This window comes from Leptidea sinapis, chromosome 1 (assembly GCF_905404315.1).
Source record: "Leptidea sinapis chromosome 1, ilLepSina1.1, whole genome shotgun sequence".
In the NCBI taxonomy this organism is placed as follows: domain Eukaryota; kingdom Metazoa; phylum Arthropoda; class Insecta; order Lepidoptera; family Pieridae; genus Leptidea; species Leptidea sinapis.
Genome location: NC_066265.1, coordinates 12,659,298 through 12,678,569, shown reverse-complemented (window position 1 = coordinate 12,678,569; position 19,272 = coordinate 12,659,298). Strand labels below are relative to the sequence as shown.

At 35.5% G+C, this 19,272-nt stretch overlaps 1 protein-coding gene across 1 annotated transcript; it reads left to right on the top strand.

Moving 5' to 3' along the window:
- Window positions 1-361: 361 nt before the first annotated feature.
- LOC126966894 (SH2B adapter protein 1) lies at window positions 362-18,429 on the top strand. Its single transcript, XM_050811187.1, has 5 exons — window positions 362-1,212; window positions 2,641-2,872; window positions 4,748-4,941; window positions 5,864-6,049; window positions 12,157-18,429. The coding sequence occupies exons 1-5, from the start codon at window positions 526-528 to the stop codon at window positions 12,304-12,306; spliced, it is 1,449 nt and encodes a 482-aa protein (XP_050667144.1). The 5' UTR covers window positions 362-525; the 3' UTR covers window positions 12,307-18,429.
- Window positions 18,430-19,272: the final 843 nt, after the last annotated feature.

Here is a 19,272-nt window from a genome sequence, read left to right as displayed (position 1 = left end):
TACATGACCTATATCAGGGGCTGTCCCCCCAGGATCATCCGGGGGGTCCATCATATTATAGAAAAGTGAAGAAAAGAAGACTTACCAATAGGACGATATTTACACAAATTAACACTTTAATAAAAACTAACTACTAAAATATATACAAACTACTACTTATCTGATCAAAATATCTAAATATTTACATGAAATTTAAAAATAAAATGAAAAATTATTAAAATTACGTGCGACCGATCTTAAGTTTCCCGCTCTTTTTTTCTATCATATCTACATTTACATTGTTCAAATCTGACACTGCTCGCTGTCGTTGTCATTTGTCTATCAAATATCAATTGTCAAACTATTGTCAAATCTAAGCATCATGAATGTTAAATGTATTTTGAATACATAGTGATTTTAATTCCAAAATTGTGATATTATTAAAAAAATAACAGTGTACAATTAAACTAGAAATTATTGGCTTGTTATGTTAACAAGTGGTGTATTGTTGCATTACAAGTGGAGCTATTAAAGAAATTGCTTGCCATGGCCGGCCCGTCCGACGGCGATCCCGACGGATGGGTCGAGTTCTGTGAGCGTCAGGCCAAAACTGCCGCTCAGGACTTTGCCAAGGCTTACGTTCATTATATACAGAGCAGTACTATAGATGGTAACGCTAGACCTTATACATCGCAAAAAGAACTGCTTAAAAAGTTCGTAGAATGCTTTTCCGACCAATTTGAATTCGAATTCAGTAAACTGAAAGCTCATTACAAGCTGCCTAACGGCTCGCATGCAGGTCATGACGACAGCGACTACTCAGAAACGGAATCGCCTAAAACGCATCACAAACCATTCTTTAGAAGACTGTCATTCAAGGGACTTAGACGTGGGAAAGGACTGTTTCAAAAACAAAATTCTGACGAAGTAGAATTATCGTCAAATCTAAACAAACATAGTAAAACAAAATTAGCAAAGATTGTTGTGGAGTGCAGAAAGGAAGGTCTAGTTAATTATTTAACACCTGAAAGCCTGGAGCAGCCAGGTAGTGCTCAGAAATGGGAGAAATGTAGGTTAGCTTTAGTTAAAACTGTTGGTGGATACATGTTAGAGTTTTATTCACCACCAAAATCACAAAAACCACGTAGTGGTGTGTTCTGTTTCCTTATATCTGAAGCAAGGGAGACCACGGCATTAGAAATGCCAGACCATGAAAATACATTTGTATTAAAGGTAAGATGTTTATGTTTACTTCTCATGAGACATTCTATGTCATATTAGGGTTATGGTTTTAGTGTGATGTGATTGTTATTGTATTAATGGTATGGTATAGGGGCTCCTGATTCCGCAATTAAACCGCTAGCATGGGTCCATTTTGCGTGCAGTCATGGCCAGTTACTCCAACCAGCCCAGCTCCTTCCAGAAATTCAGAACATTCCTGTGGTGTTCGCAGACTTCCTGGAGAGAACTCGTATTGGTTATGGTTTTTGCCCGTTGGTTGGCCACCCCCGCACATTTTCTCCCGTCTTCGGGCAGACAGCATCTGCACTTAGGACTGTCCGTTACGCCGATTGTGAAAAGGTGTTCGTTTAGTGATGTGTGACCCGTTAGGGTGCCCACCATTATACGGATGTCATGTCTGTTGAGGCTGATAAGTCTACGTGTCAGTTTGGGCGACAGTGCAGGTATCACCTCCTTCGACTGTCTACAGCTTGAGACATTCATCCATCATATTGTATTAATGGCTGGCACACTTATGTTTCATGATAGGATGTGCAATGATCACTCACTGGCAGATGTCTTATGTACTTGTGTCTCCTAATCCATCAAAAAAATTATGTAACAACTCATGCTGTTCAAATATATTATTACATTAAATTCAGATAAGATACCCATATCAGGTGCATTATTCACATATACCCAATTATAAATGAGTGATTAAATTATATATTTTGGCTGTTGGCCAACAACCTGTTTCCTATGATAGCAGTAATTATAAGAAAATAATGAAGTGGAATAAAATTACTTTTGGGGTTTCTATGAGAAATACGATAGTAAAATGGTAATTGATCAGGATAATTTAAAAAACAAAAGTTGTTATTTCACAAGCTGTGTTAAAAGGCATTTATTTTCTCAAAATTGATTCCTTTAGAATACTTTTTGATGTCATTTCTAATAACTACTAGATACTACTACTACCGCTTCGGAAACAAATGGCGCTCTGAGAGAGAAGAAGTGGCGCAAGAAACTCTCCCAGCTTTTTTTTTGCGCTCTTTTCAATAAAAATATACAATATTGTACAGACATCTCTATCTCTATACAATAATCACAATCTACCCATGTTACCCTTCAAACCAAAACACAAATAGGAACACTATTGCTTGATGTCAGAAAAAGGTATGCAGATCTAGCCACTATCTATATTATCTACTATATAGATCCTATGCAAAGATGCCTCTCACAAAAATAATGATATAGTTCGTGTTTTTATTTACATCAAGATTAAATTTCTTATAGTTTGTGTTGTTATTTCTCATTACGGATTTAGTCTAGCTAAGCCTCCAATTTGCTAAATGATTTCATGAGATTGTTGACCTTGTAGACCATAGACTGGCAACTACTTTGCCAGTAAAATTAATAATGTTAATTATATGTTTTCAGGCTGATAATAATATGGAATATGTAATAGAAGCTGCTGATGTTGATGATATGAAGTCATGGCTTGCCACCATAAAATACTGCATGAGGTCAGCACCTACAACACAACCACCTCCTGAGTCTCTGGCTAGCTTACCAGAACCTGCACCTCCAGACCTGCCTCCAAGGAGAGATCTACCAACCAGTAGTAGCAATATCGATCTTACGAGTGATACACCAGAGGAGGCGGAACTATGTAATTAAATGAATTAAGGTTTATCTTATAAACAATAATTATGAGACGACAAAACACTAAGTTTTGACTGACCTCTACTATATACCACTGGACTGTAACTGTCAAAGTGCTCTTTTGCTTGTTTGATATTTGCCATTTTGGTGCTGTTGGCCATGTAGCCATAGTCTGCGTTGCTAAAACTAGTGATGAAAACCTAGTGGACAACACAGATGGTGGGAAACTATTTACAAAAAAAATTGTGTACTTTATTATGTTGATTTTTGAAGTATATAATAACAGGGAAAACGATTCAGAGTATTGTACGTTCCTTCGTAGTAATTTGTATTATAAATCAAAATTAGTTCGCTGGATGCTCATATCTGGTGCTTCAAATAGGACCAAAAAATTTGCTGTCAAATAAATCGAACTGCCTGTCCAGTAGTATTTATACAGATCAATCAAAGGTTAAAAAGGTTTTCAATCAAATTAAATCAGCACAAATCTTTCTAAGTATTGAACAATCAAAAAAGTTTTTACTTTGTTATTCTATTCTTTCTGTAATGGCTTCTGTGGACCACAATCCAGCTAATGTCATGTTTAAAGACTTTCATAGATAGTTTATCTGTTATATTACATTGATCAGCTATCTAATTGCAAATTTTACAAAATCAAAACATATGATGTCTGTGTATTTTTTATGAAAGAGGTAGGCAAACAAGTAGATTGGTCACTACATAGAATCACAGGAGCCTGGCAACAAGGAAGGATGTGGCCCGCACGCGTTTAATTTTAGAGTTATAGGCACGCTCCCGCCGTTCCGGCCGGCCGGAACCGCCGCAAACGCCTACGTCCCCCAATTTTTAAATCTGTTATATCTTCGAAAATATTCATTTAAATCATGTGCTGTAAAGGGCCATATAGATCTATATTAAATCAACAATGTATTTAAGTTATTTAATTAGATAAGGATTAATGCTGTATTGGTTAAAATCGCTTTGAAAATTAGCCATTATTTGTTGTAAAAAGTAAATGACAAAAAAATGTTATTGTGGGATGTCCATAAGAGATAGACATATACCATAGCGGAGTTTTCTGTAGACCTACTACCTACTTAGTACATTTTGATAAATCTCGTATCCTGCATTTGCAATGTAAGAGGAAAATTTTTATTATTTACGACATCACATTAGAATCCTCAAAAATAACTGTATTTCTCCACTATTTAATGGAAAGCATTATACATATAAACAGGGCCGTATTTAAACTTAATGCCGCTCCTGGGCACCGGAAAGAAATCCGCCCCAATACTGGATTTTTTTTATTTTTAAAAAAAAAATACTAATAAAATTTCTTTAATTCCAGAAAATAAAAAGTCGTTTATTTTTTTAAATCTCCAAGGAAATAAATTGATTAAATCGTTTTTATTATTAATTTTTACTTAACGTGCCAAAATTATAATTTACAAATAATGGATAAATTGAATTTCTTGAATTATCATTTAAACCAAAAATTATTAATCAAGAGAATTAATTAATTATATTGAGCAATCTTGATAAGACTAAATATATTTCACTATATATATATAAGACGAAAAATATTTCACTTTCAAAATTTTGCCGCCCTAAAAAATTTACCGCTCCGCTCTCTATTTAACTTTATATATTATATATAATATATTAAAAATGTATGGCACCAAATGGCATCTATTCCGCATCGAACTAATGAAGAATTACTTAAATCGGATCATAAATCTCAGAGTAATCGGTGTACATACATAAAAAAAAATACTGATCAAATTGAGAACCTCCTCGTTTTAGAAGTCGGTTAAAAAACAAATGTAATGTCAGGGCTCTGCAGGCAGAGCAATATGTAATTAAACCATTCAATGGTTTCTAGGTTCAATTGCAGAAGAGTCTTGTGAGGTGGGTGCTAGAGTATCATTGGCAGAGTGGCCCTGGTTCCATGGAACACTAGCGCGGGCTGCCGCTGCTGCTTGTGTACTGGCTGGAGGTACATCAGCACATGGCTGCTATCTTGTGAGGCAGAGTGAAACAAGAAGAGGGGAATATGTGCTCACATTCAACTTTCAGGTGAATTTTTAGAATATTAAGCTTGTTTTCTTTGATTTATACACGTGCTGACCTGGCAAACATTGTCTTGCCATGTAAATTAGGTACCTCATGCCCACTCATTGTATGAATTGTCATATGTAATGAAATGTGGAATGAATTGGTATTTCTGAGTCAAAAAAATATAGATTGCGATTAAGTAATCACCATAAATTATATACTAAAACATTTTCCAAAACATGCTGCATCTTATGGTATAAGTATTATTCGAAGGAAACAAATGGCTCTCCACTTATTAGTATAGTCAGTTTTATATATTTTTGCATCTGTTGGTATGGTTTCACTGAAGGATCTAAAGTATTTTCACTAATCCAATTCGAACATGCAAAGTTCCGCCGCACAGCATAATTGTTACACATGCGCTACATTTTTTATTCTATGGTCTTATGTAACATTCACTTGAAGCTGCTAAAAATAGCAAGCTTCTAAATCTACTCAATCAAAAGATAAAGCCAATTAAGTTCAAAATTTGAATCCTGTGTCTGGAAAACTTCTCTTTTAAATGGTGTAGTGTTCCTCGGTTGCTCTCGAGTGAAACAACTAATCTTTACTATGTAGCACTACACCCGGGGACGTCCACACGCAACCGATAGCCAATTCGAATTGGCTTTCCGCTGTACTGTGCATTTCTTATATAGCACTCAACATCACACGGTGACATTAAGTCACTGTTGATATCATGACAGTGACATTATCACATATTCAGGTCAGACTAGATGTCAATACACTACAAATGGTATTCTTTTTTTTATGCATCCTTAAAAACCTAACTTATTCAACTTTTTAGGGGTTTAAAAAGTTGCTGTTCACCTTGGATCTGTAGTAAGGTGGGGAACCTTACACCTTTCCATCCTCACGTGAAAAATTTGATTACTTCTTCCAGGGTCGAGCGAAACATTTACGAATGACGCTCAGTGACGCGGGTCAGTGTCGGGTGCAACATCTCTGGTTCCCAAACGTGCATGACATGCTGGAGCACTTCAGAGCCAACCCAATACCGCTAGAGTCTGGCGGTGCCGCTGACGTCACGCTGACTGAGTACGTCGTCTGCCAGGAGGGGGCGAGACAAGTGAGCTTTGCACAGACTGTGTCGTAGATGCTTAGTGTTGTCAGTTAGTTTAGTTGTTCAGTGTTGGCTAATATCTTTCTCAAACTATTGCACTCCGAATAATCTTGTTGCCATATATATAATACCATCGGTTTCCGCGTCGCTGGGCGAGTTTTAAAAGGAAATAAATTAAATTTTATTCATATCGATATATTTTTTTAATTTCCTTTGAAAAATGTTCATAAAAGTAAAACAGTAATAAAAAAAGAAAGGAACGTTGGAATTCGAAAAGTAAGTAGCCATAAACAATCCGGGATAAATTTCGCATCTAATTGTGGCAGTTTCATGTCTATACGATGAGTGGTTTAGGCGTGATTGTGCCTCAAACAATGACCATTTTCAATATATATATATATATATATATATATATATATATATATATATATATATATATATATATATATATAGATATCCTATTAGTAATTTTAAAAATGAGCTATATATACCTACTGGATAATAGAGATTCAAAATATATCGGGTAATATGACGAAGTCTATGAATTTCACATAATAATAATATTTAAATTTGATTTTTTTGGTGCCAATTAGATTGTATTCTGTTTAGTATCTCTTCCGACTAGCGTAGAATTTAAGATAATATTACAATGAAATCCATATATATTAAATAACTTAAAATATTCTTTTAAATTTACTATTATTTAACAGTTAATTATTATGTTATTATTACTTTAATGTTTTAACTTTTAAGTAAAGAAAAAATTATGGCTTAGAAAAGTATCTCAAAGTCAAATAAACTTTATTGAATTAGGCTTAAACTAAGCGTTTTTGAATCGTCATTATAAATATTTCTTTTAAATTACTCCAACTAGATACCGCGTTATCTAAGAACAAATAGCTGTTTTATTACGGCAACTGTTATATGCTAGTGTGCATGGCATCTTGACACTCGATGGCATCTTTCAAATTTTGTAACATACGCTTTGTGTTATTTTACATTGAAATTAATAAAATACAAAATACTTATGATATGTGATCCCAGTGTCTTTCTTATTTCTTGTAGTATTCTTTTTACAAAGTTTTACCACGCAACCCGGCATTTTAGTTTCAATTATTAGCAAAGTTTAACAGAACATGTGACACGTCAATGTTACACATTGTTCAAAACTGGCGTACAACTTGGGCATAGTATTAGTTGCAGCACTTTGCGACTACGCCTGCGGTATCTAGTTGGAGCGCAGTGGAGACCAACCCTTAATCTAAGTTCTATTCATATTTTTCTAAGCCATTAAATATTAAATTTATTTTCACTTTTTATTTAATAATGTAGCTTATTATGTTCTCTGTTGATATCTTAGATGATTAATTTTTATTTTGATGCTTAGGATTAAGTTTTGTGAGAGCAACTGTTTTTTTTTGTAAATTATGCATTTTTTTGTTCTAAAATTAGGTTAATTAATTTAACGTTTTATTCTTATAAGTTAGCATAGTTAAGTTCACGGAATGTTAATATATATCTCGATATAATTTACGTTTTCTTCATATTTAATGCAGTAAGACACAATATGAGGCTATCTCGCTCTTTCGCAGAGTGTAAATATGTTGGTGTTAAATACTGTGGGAAAAAATACGCATTTTTTGTTTTTGCCTTTCATGTTGCCTAAATATACAATTGAAGCCAGATAAACGCTGACAAAGTTTTTTTTCTTTAAATGTTATTTTATAATATGCCTGATGTCAGATTTTGTGTTCCTCTCCTATGATATGATAGGTACGCGATCCAAAATTTAAAAAAATATATTTTAGCATTAAAATAAGCCAATATAGAATCATAATTTAATCTACTTTGACTTGACTTTTTTAAAATACGCCGTGTGCGTTATTATTGTATTTTCAATCTATACATATGATTTAAGTTTTCTTCAGTGTTAATTCCGCCAATATTTGTTTCGTGCCAGATTTTGGCGAGACAACACGTCCTGAGGCTGCCTCGTGTAGAGGCGAAACACGTGTCGAATCGTTTTAAAAACAAATATTGGCGGAATTAACACTAAAGAAAACTTATATAATTTGTATAATTATGGATTTCCGCAAAGTAACGCCTAATTCAATCTTTTTTTTTCTATCTATAATTTATTGAACATCCTATACATCTCAATATTTCATCATATATTATTTGTCAAAACGGTTAATTACTGTTTTATTTTGAATATTGATTTAGGATTAAAACAAAGGAGAAAATAGTATTTTAAATTCAACAGGAAATCCCTTGTTTGTCAGAGAAAAGCTGTAGTTGTATTGCAATAAAAGGAATTTAATATTTAATAATGCAATGGACTGTTATTATTATTGAATAACCAATTAGAATAGGTTTATGTACAAACGAACTGAACGTTCTTCTCAAGCTTTAATCGTAATTTTGGTTGTATTTTTTTTTTATTAAAGTTTTTTTTTTTCACTGTATGGCTTTTTATTTGTTGTCGTTACTTTTTTGCTGGCTGTGATTAGTGGCTGCTTTTGTGGTAAGTTTTATATATTTTTTTTGTTTGTTTTTGTGTGTATGGGATTGATTGTCTTTATATTATGTACAACTTTGTTATTTCTGTGACATATTTGAATACTTTATATTAAGGATTGGAGTCCGCTGCGCTCCAACTGGATACCGCACTACCTAAGTACAATAACTTTTTTATTATGTCATTTATTAGATGTTTGTGTGCGTGGCATCTTGTCACTCAATGGCATCCTTAAAATTTTGTAACATACGCTTCGTGTTATTTTGAAACATTGAAACTAATAAAACGCAGCGGAGACCAATACTTAATCTATGTTGAATACGTTATTTTTTCAGTGAAGTTCAATAAATAAACATACAAATAAAATTTGTATCAAAATTTATCGACATGTTAAGCCTAACCGCTTAAGTCCGAATGCCCCGTCATTCATAAATCTTGGTATGTTTGATCAAATCTACAATAGTAGCGCCGTCTAGATTACGGGCCATCCGTTATACTTCACCCGAATTTCATCATAATATTTTGTCCCCTCCTCCGTAACCTTGTCACAACTGGTAACATTTGAGAGAAATCCTGCAATTGTACATTTAGAAATTCATGATATTAAAACAGTGTTCAGAATGTATCTAAGTATTATTGAACTCTTTGTTTCAGTTTAATTGATACTTCATATCACCAACAATAACCAACTATACTTGGAAATACACACATCAAAATAGTCTAAGCAACATGTACTTATTTAAATTTTAGGATGGTTTTTAACATTATAACGTATTTTATTTTTAAAATAATATTTTTAGGGTCCTATCATGTAAAAAAACAGCTGTTGTCTTTATAAGTTCTTTTAATAACAGAAATTAACAATATTAGAATATACTGCAGAAGCTAAGGTACATAAGCAACTTAACATTTTTTTAACAAAATGAAATTTCTAAAGAAAATGAATTTATTGTGAAAGAATAGGATAATTTAATACAAATACGAGCGGGCCGGATGGCATTTCTCCAATCGTGCTTAGAACGTGTGCCCCTGAGTTGACGCCGGTGCTAACGTGTTTATTCCGGCACTCTTATTCAAAAGGCGTAGTCCCTGATTCATGGAAGTCAGCCCTTGTCCATCCGATCCCAAAAAAAGAAGACAGTTCGGATCCGGCAAACTAGAGGCCTATTGCTATTACCTCCCTACTCTCCAAAATCATGGAGAGCATAATTAACCGCCAGCTCTTGGTATACCTTGAGAGTCACCAGTTGATCAACGATCGGCAGTACGGCTTTCGCCATGGTCGGTCGACTGGCGATCTTCTGGTATACCTAACACATAGATGGGCGGCGGCTATTGAAAGCAATGGGGAAGGCCTGGCAGTTAGCCTGGATATAGCGAAGGCCTTTGATCGTGTATGGCACAAGGCGCTCCTCGCAAAACTTCCATCATTTGGGCTTCCCGAGAGCTTATGCAAGTGGACCTCCAGCTTCCTCACTGGGCGCAGCATACAGGTCGTTGTCGATGGTTATTACTCGAATCCCAAGCCCGTGAACGCTGGAGTGCCCCAAGGCTGTGTGCTATCTCCCACGCTGTTTCTTCTGCATATCAATGATATGTTGGACACCGCCAACATTCATTGCTATGCAGACGACAGCACTGGTGATGCCGTATGCACAGGCCATGCTATTCTATAGAGTCCTCTCTCGAGACTAATGATAATGAGGAATGGGGTAAGTTGAACCTTGTCCAATTTAACCCCCAGAAGACTCAAGTTTGCGCGTTTACCACTAAAAAAACCCCATTTGCCGTTTCACCGCTCTTCGAGAACACTTTCCTTAAAGCCTCGCCTAGTATTGGAATACTGGGTCTCGAAATCTCGAGCGATTGCCAATTCCGTGGCCATCTGGAGGGCAAAACCAAATTGGCTTCGAAGAAACTGGGAGTCATAAATAGAGCACGGCAATACTTCAAGCCGGCCTACATTCTAGCGCTCTACAAAGCGCAGGTCCGGCCTCACATGGAGTATTGCTGTCATCTCTGGTCTGGCGCATCCCAGTATCAGCTCGATCCATTTGACCGCGTGCAACGCAGAGCAGCTCGAATTGTCGGGGACCTAGCGCTCTGTAAACGGCTGGATCACTTGGCGTTGCGTAGAGACGTCGCTTCATTGTGTGTCTTCTATCGCATTTATCACGGGGAGTGTTCCGAAGAGCTGTTTAACCTGATTCCTGCCGCTGAATTTCAACCTTCGCACGACACGCCACAAGTTAGGATATCATCCCCACCACCTGGATGTGTGGCGGTCCTCCACACTGCGGTTTTCAAGGAGCTTTCTTCCACGTACTACGAAGCTGTGGAATGAGCTTCCTTGTGTGGTGTTTCCGGGACGATACGACATGGGTACCTTCAAGAAAATCGCGTACACCTTCCTTAAAGGCCGGCAACGCTCTTGTGATTCCTCTGGTGTTGCAAGAGAGTATGGGCGGCGTTGATCGCTTAACACCAGGTGACCCGTACGCTCGTTTGTCCTCCTATTCCATAAAAAAAACCTGTGACGTAATTTGTGGATGGACCCTTACTATCATTTACTTATTTCAGTAATTAAGTACAGATTTTCGGGTGTATTGATAGCGATTGGGTGATAGTGAGATAAAAAAAGGAATCAAAGATAATAAAGCCATTTTTTTTACTAGGCTTCTGCACCAAAAGTTTTTAAACTGTCCGAACAATTTTAATATACGACTCTGTACCAACACCGAAAGGCGTTGTTTTATGCCAAGTTCTTGGAGAATCGAGACGTTTGCGCGAAACTCGTTACATGAAACTCCCAGCACCACCCAGGGCGTCAATTTGCTTTTTTTCAACGCAATTTTAAAATCAATGTAATCTGCAATGATTTCGTATTTTCGGGAGTATTTTTTTTGTTCATGAATGTCGATATTAAATCCCAGTCTCCCAAAAAGGTTGAACTGACTACGGAATTCAAATTGACCCGGCTCTGTGATGTTCCACTCGCGTCAATGCTACTCTTGTCTTGAACAGCATTCAGTAGGTACATACCCGATCTGTTGTTGGTGCTCTACCATCAGGTGGCAGATCAACATCAGTTGACTTTTATAGTTAAAGGCAGGGAATATTGCCCCTTACCTCCATTGAGTCGCTTAATAAATAAGAAACACAGACCAAAAGAGATTTCTCCCAAGACCTACGTGAGGCTATTGAAATTAAAAAACACCCAAATTTCAATAGAGAAGACTGGCTAAAATTATCTAACACCTGGGATCCAATAATTTCTAAATTGAAACCCAAAACTGCACATACCAAATATAAGAACCATATGTTTAAAGGAACAAATGGCGCTAGGTACTTCATAATGACAACTCTGACATATACTGTCTTGACTCATTCCAACAGCAGTTCCCCCAAAACGTGATCTGGAAAGGTCTCGATGTGTCGAGATAAATACTTACTACTAAAATAATACTACTACTTACTACTAAAATAATAATAAAAATGTAAAATTACATAACAATTATTAATTACAGTTACAATTACACGCGTTTTAATTTTTTCAAAGGTGTTGTATTTAAATAAATAATAATTGTTTCCCCAGTTGGAAGTATCGCACGGTAGCGACGTACGTATGCGACGCGCAGAGATGGAAGCTCTCGCCGTGGCCAGCAGCTCCACAAATCCGCAAGACCGCGCGGTGGACAACCAGTATGTGCTTCACACCCTGAAGGTCACCCCCAACGGCACCTAGCCCAGCCACAGGTCCTGGAGGCACCACGGATAAATATAGCGAGATATCGCATAAGAGTACTCTTACTTATAACTTTAATGGCTTGGATCTGCGGGATATTGAGTATCCTTTAAGGATTTTTAATTTTTCTATATTTCGACGTATATTAACGCAAGCGAGACGAGATAAGCAATGTAAACAAACGGATTGTTACTGAGTTACATTGCGATAGCGAGCGATTATAATTTCTGTCCCTATCACTCGTACGCAGTAATGGCGTCAGTCGACGATAGCTTTCGTAGCATGTTTCATGGTACAGGAAAGCAGTCAGAACCGCAGTTGTCAATATTTGGCTCGCCATTTTATGAACTAGTTTATTCCTGTTTAGATTGCGTTAGGAGTGATACGTGTTTTTTCGTTTCCATATTTACTTAGTTGTTTGTTATAATTAATCCGTTACTGTTTGTTTTCTTTACGGAAGTTGTTAATTTTCATTATGGAAAGATTTATATCTAGGTTCAAAGGTTGTCTAGATAAGATATCTGGACAACCTTTGAAATATTATGTAAATTCTTTTCAATATTCAAAGATATAGATGAAAATGTTTGAACCCCTGAAACTTTGTTTACATTCTTTACCTCGTCTTGTTGGCCTTACTATTATAGATCCAAACGTCATGATTACGGTGGCTACTCAGTCATAAGCGAGTAGTTGATAATCTTTAGAAGAAATATCAATCTACCCTCTTTCTCGATCTATTACTGCGTCAACTTGAAAATAATGGAAATATCGGGAAACTAAAAAATATCTTACTGTCATGCTATATGTCACAGTTGTATTGTCGTACTTGTATATCGTGAGATTACAATTTCACTTATGATATTATAATCAAACGGTTGATTGTCCATCGACTTCATTTCTTACAATTTAACGGCCTGGTTTTAGTGACATTGTAATGTCACGGGTTAACTTTAGTGATATTGTGAGGCAATTAATGACAAGTTTAGTGGTCTTTAGATTATGAGGCCATCTCTGATTGGTCCGTTTCTTCCAATCAGAACGCTCGACGTCTCACACTGCTAACTTCATTCGTGATAAACCTAGATTTATTATAATATCACTGAAGTGTACCCGTGACATTACAATGTCCTAAAACCTTTAAATTGTAAGAAATGAAGTCGATTAACAATCTACCGTTTAATTATAATACCACTATCACAGCTTTGACAATATACCTGCGACATATAGAATATAATAACACTACACACACAATAGGCTTGTTGACTGAATTTTATTTATACTCTTCTATTAATATCTTTAAATTGAACATTATATTTTTAACGATTCCAAAATACCTTTTTAAAGTTGATTCAAAAACACGTCAGACTGCCACGGAGTTTTTGTGACGTCACGTCGTGCTAAAGCGATATACGAGCAGGTTTTATTATTGATCCTGCAGTAGCTTTCAATTTTGTTGGTGCAATAACTAGTTTAAGCTAGCGATATTAATTAACTATAAGTATTACAAAGTTGTATGGCAAAGGTTATGTATTTGCAAGTTTATATCAATTGAAATGAATCGCTTAGGTAGGTCTGCCAATATAACAATACTCACCCCTGTATAAAAGAAGAACATAAAATTTTATGAAACGCAGGGATTCTCTCTGCATCTTCTACCGCATTTATCACGGGGAGTGCTCATAGGAGCTGTTCGGGTTGATTCCAGCGGGCGAATTACACCGCCGGATATTACGTGCAAAGTACCACCCGCATCACGTTCACGTCTGGCATTCTACAACCGTGCGTTTGGCTAGAAATTTCTTGCCTCGCACAGCAAATTTGTGGAATCAATTACCGGCTGCGGTTTTCCCGAACAGATACAACTTAGGGACCTTCAAGAAAAAAGCATACTCCCACCTTAAAGGCCGGCAATACACTTCTTGACACTGTTGCTGCGGATGTTCATTGCCCCTCTTATATATATATATATATATATATAAAACACTATTACGAAGGGATATCTCTGTCACGCTCATAAGCTTGGCCGCGTGCGAGAGAGACGAATTGTGCATATGAAGTATGACATCACCGCGTCGCCTTATTCACACACACAACACAAGCTCAATATGTGAATGTGTTGTATGTGCTAGTTTTAGATAAATGATTTAAGGTTCTGTAGAAAAAAGATAAATAAATATCCGTTTGGGTGGTAGAAAACAATTATTCGTCGTTCTGGATAATTCCAGTTAATACCGGATGATTGAATGTCGTTTTATCCTTTGTGCCTGAATACCGGAATGCTAATAAAGTTTTAATATACTGGGGATCCCAAAGATAGGAGTTTCGTTTAGTGTTGGATAACTGCCATTATGATATAGGAAAATAACTGTTAAATTTTAATTATTTAGCTTAATTTTAATGATAAATAAGGAATGATAATATCTAACTGCTATTAATACACATTTAAATATGAATACATGGGTAGAGCTATATAACACTAATCATAAAAAAAATACACAATTCACCAAAATAAACCAATATTCCATACTTACGTTAAGGACTGGTCTCCGCTGCGCTACAAGTAGCTACCGTACTACCTAAGAACAATAGTTTCTTTATTGCGACAACTATTAGATGCTTGTGTGCGTGGCATCTTTACACTCAATAATGGCATCTTTCAAATTTTGTAACATACGCTTTGTGGTTTTTTAAATAATTACTGATAATATGTGATCCCAGTGTCTTTCTTATTTCTCGTAGAATTATTTTTACAAAGTTTTACTACGCAACTCGTCATTTTAGTTTCAATTATTAGCAAAGTATAACAGAACATACGGCACGTCAACGTCACACATTGTTCGAGACTGGCTGGAGTACGCCCATTTGGGCGTAGTAAAAGTTGCTGCACTTTGCGACAACGCTTGCGGTATCTAGTTGGAGCAATTTCAATTATATACTCTAATTTTTAGAAATATTTTTAAGCTATTGCATAGCTTCTATTGCGGGACTTGAGCGTGGAGACCGAATCCAGAAATTCCGTAACGAAAATAACCTAACACTTACTTACTAGATGTATATAGATATTTCGTCACGGTCATTGCAGTTACCGTGGAACAGCAGTTATCACGTATGCTTTTTTGTCACGTTTTTTTAATTTTTATTATTATGACTAGCATTTTTATTGAGTTTCACCTGTCCCGTTGTCTGTCTGTAATCAAATCTTGCAAGTTAAATTTTACTCAATTCCCGTTTGCTTTTTTTTAATTAATTTTATCAAAAAAAAAAAAACTGCATAAATAAATAATTATAATTGCATAAGTTGATAAAAATGCTATGCAATAGCTTTACCGCGGCAGTCCCCGAGTGCCACACGTCTTTTTTATGTACGGTTTAGTAGCTTTACCCATGCGTTCATTCGCTGTCTCATTGAGCCTGTGCCAATTTTTTATGTTCAGGAATATATCGTTATTTTCTATTGCTATGTTTTATGGACAAGTGTAGACGGTATTGGCACGTGAGCGAGAAGTAAATAGCATACTTGTTGCAATTTTTCAATTAAATTGAAGTTGTATGTATGTTCAGGGGTCTGTCGTACATATTGACGTATTAGCGGGGGATTTAGATAGCCTTATTTATTTACATTAATTTAAAATAATTGTTGGTCCAATTTAATAATTTTAGGATTACAATGTAGCATGATATATATATATAGCGGCAGCATAGCGGGGTTTTTATCAGTATCATACGCCTTGTCAAACGCTTCAAAAAATCAATAGTACCGTTTATACCACTGTTGAACGCATTTTATGAATATGCGTAATGTGTGAAATCATTGGCTTTGTTTCTTATCATTGCTCTTTTGTTTATTGAAGTAAAATTCTAATGCGGCTTCCAACAAGGTTGCGTTAAACGTTTAACGCTACCATGGAGGGGGTATGAAAGCACTGTTGCGTTAAACGTTCAACGCTCCTGGGATTATTATTAATAGTTGCTAGGCTAATTAACAAAGATAAATATTAAGTATCCTAACAAAAAGACACAAACAATGTAGCGTAATCTATCTTGAACAACGATGATCGCAAGTACCTAGTACTTATTAATTCACCATTATTTTATTTATTGAAGTGAAAATTTCTTATCATCGTTGTGATTTGTAACTAGACGAAACGAAAAATCGTCAGTAAAAAGAGCAGACACAAATTCATAATATTTAATGAGATAGGAATCATTATACAGTGTTTTGTGGTACCAGGCGATCATTGTTGAAGAAGAGATTGGCTTATGTAAGACGCGAGTATACCTTAATATATTCTGACGCCATGCGCACGACGTATTACTACTTAGACACCAGTAGAACATATATTATACAGGGTGTCCCAAAGTCATGGGACGCAAAGTTAAAGTACCTTAAATATCGTAGATAGGGTATTTTACTGAAAGAAGATTTTTGTTATTTTTAAAAGTTAGTAATTCTGCATTCATAGATTTTCTAAAAATTACTTGCCTCGTCTGGGACTCGAACCGACTTAAATGTAAAAAGAAACACCCGTGCGTGACAAGCTACGTCTTACACTCGCGATTTGGATGTTACTTTGTAGTACTGTGCGTGCATTGCTCAAAAAATACGTTTGCTGTCGACCTCAATTTTTTTCGACGTTTTCACAGCTGTTACAGTCTTTATAGACGTATTAATGATCTAAGTTATTCATCTACAATGACATTCATACTGTTGTGAGTCATCGACGAGTAAAAAAAGAAGGACTCCGCGCCGTGATATTAGCAAGTGAAGCACTGTTATGCTAGTGTGTGTGCGGTTACGGGTGATACACAATTTTTTTTCTCCCTTAAATTATCATATATGGCCACAAATACTTCTATAGTACCGTTTTACACATTTTCACAACGCACTACGGCATTTTTAAAATATTTTATTGAGACGCAAACTGATCTGTAACAGACGATGACAATTCTCATAATGGCCGCCAATCGGCCTGTAGTAGTGTAAGTGTGCGCGTGGGGCTATGTATTTACACGTTAATCGGCTTGTTTTGGTGCTACACTGTTATGTAAGGTGACACGGAGTCCTTATTTTTTTACTAGTCCGTATTGTGAGTTTAGAAAACGTAAAATCATCGCAATACGAATGATGTGAGCTGTAATCAAGAGGATCAGTTGCGTTTAAAAAACTTGTCATTAAATGAAAGGCCTTGGTCGATTTGATATTTAAATGGTATGATATTTAAGCTACTTACAAATTAAATATGTACAAAATAATTCATAATTTTAAGTACCTATCATGTAAATATCGCACTAGATACTATGTAAATGTGTAAATATTATATTTTTAGATTCATACAACTAATTGATATGTTACTAGAATTGAGGGTAGTTTGAAATTTTTGTATGGTCAGTTAAAAGCCAAAAGAAAGGTGCTTTGCTATGCATAATTTTTTGCAGCAATCATGAACGCTAAAATAGCGACCGTTAAAAAGTAAAAATTGTATGAAGAAATTTGGAGTTCCTTAAAAAGCCGTCGGTGCAATACTTAGAACCGTTCCGACTGTCACCGTGGTGGCCCTGGTTATTTTTGCCTCGTACATTTTTTTTAGTTTTCGAACTTTATTCGACGCTTTAAAATGTCGCTCTTGCGATTATCATACCATCAGGTGACCCGTATGTCCTCTGTGTATCTATAAAAAAATAATCGAAAACGCACCTCTGATCTACCTATAAACAATGTCTCCAAATAATGGTGTGAAAAATCTTTTGAATGGTTTCTGGTGTGTTTAAGGTCTCCCCAACACCAACTCATAACGCCATAGTACCTACGGATGCTGTTTTGTATCGCTGCATAAAAGGTATGTTTATAGCCAAGCTGCCATTTATAATTTTATGACTACCTTCACTATTCTGAAAACGTTCACAATTAAGGCTTTCCGCTATGCAATACTTCAATCATATTTTTATAAATGTTTTATTTTAATACGTGATTAATTATTATTTAGTAACTAAGTATTTAATTTATTTAGCTAATTATAAGTAATATTTTTGTCGTTATTTATTTCACACCAGTCATGTCACAAATATTTTAAATAACATTCCTTGTTTATGCAAGTGTATAGGTAATAAATATACACAAGTATTCTTGACTGAAAATTTATTTATCTCTACATTAAAACAATCGTATATTTATTTAAATAGGGCTTTATAAATGTGTAATAGAGACCATAATCCTCTTTTACCAATTTGAGGCATTTAATGGCAATCCCTTTTTTATAGCTTTCATCGATACTTCTGTCAAATCGACGTTAGATGGTTCAACAAAATAAGTTATCAAATTTGCTGGATTTCAAGTAAGTAGTAGCAGTTTCTTTTGTTTGTCTCAAATTCTAATGCAAAAAAAATTATAAAAATTTATATTTTCATTACTTTAAGTCAGTCTTTCGTCACACTCATTGGTATCATTCGAAACAACTGTTTCAACATTTCTTTCTTTAGTCTTTAGTTAAGTCACAAGTTTCTGCCTGTTTTTTCATTCCGTTACTTTTTATTTTGTTTTTCATCTTAATCTTCTTTCACTGTATCTTTCGGCATAATATATCTTTTTCTTTTTTTGTCTTTTCTTTTTCTACTACTGGTGATACTGTCTATGGCTGATTTCGGTTTAGTTAGAGTTTTAGTAGTTTTCATGTGTTCGGGAAGTGTTAACAATTCATTAACTTTAGCGTCTATTGCTTTAGAATATCCTGGTGTAGGTTTATAACTTTTTAAGGCATCGAATTGCAAGTTTCTTTCATAAATGATCCGTGTTCTCAAATAATTCTTGATTATTCTGTAGGTACGTCTTCGGTTCGCTAATTTTGAAATACCGATCTAGCTCTGCGTTTTTGATTTTCTCGTGGTGTTAATTAGTATCACTGTGGTTGTACCATGGCAATGTAGTCGCTAGTTTTGCAAGAGGCGTCGAATTTGAGAGGATCTGAATTG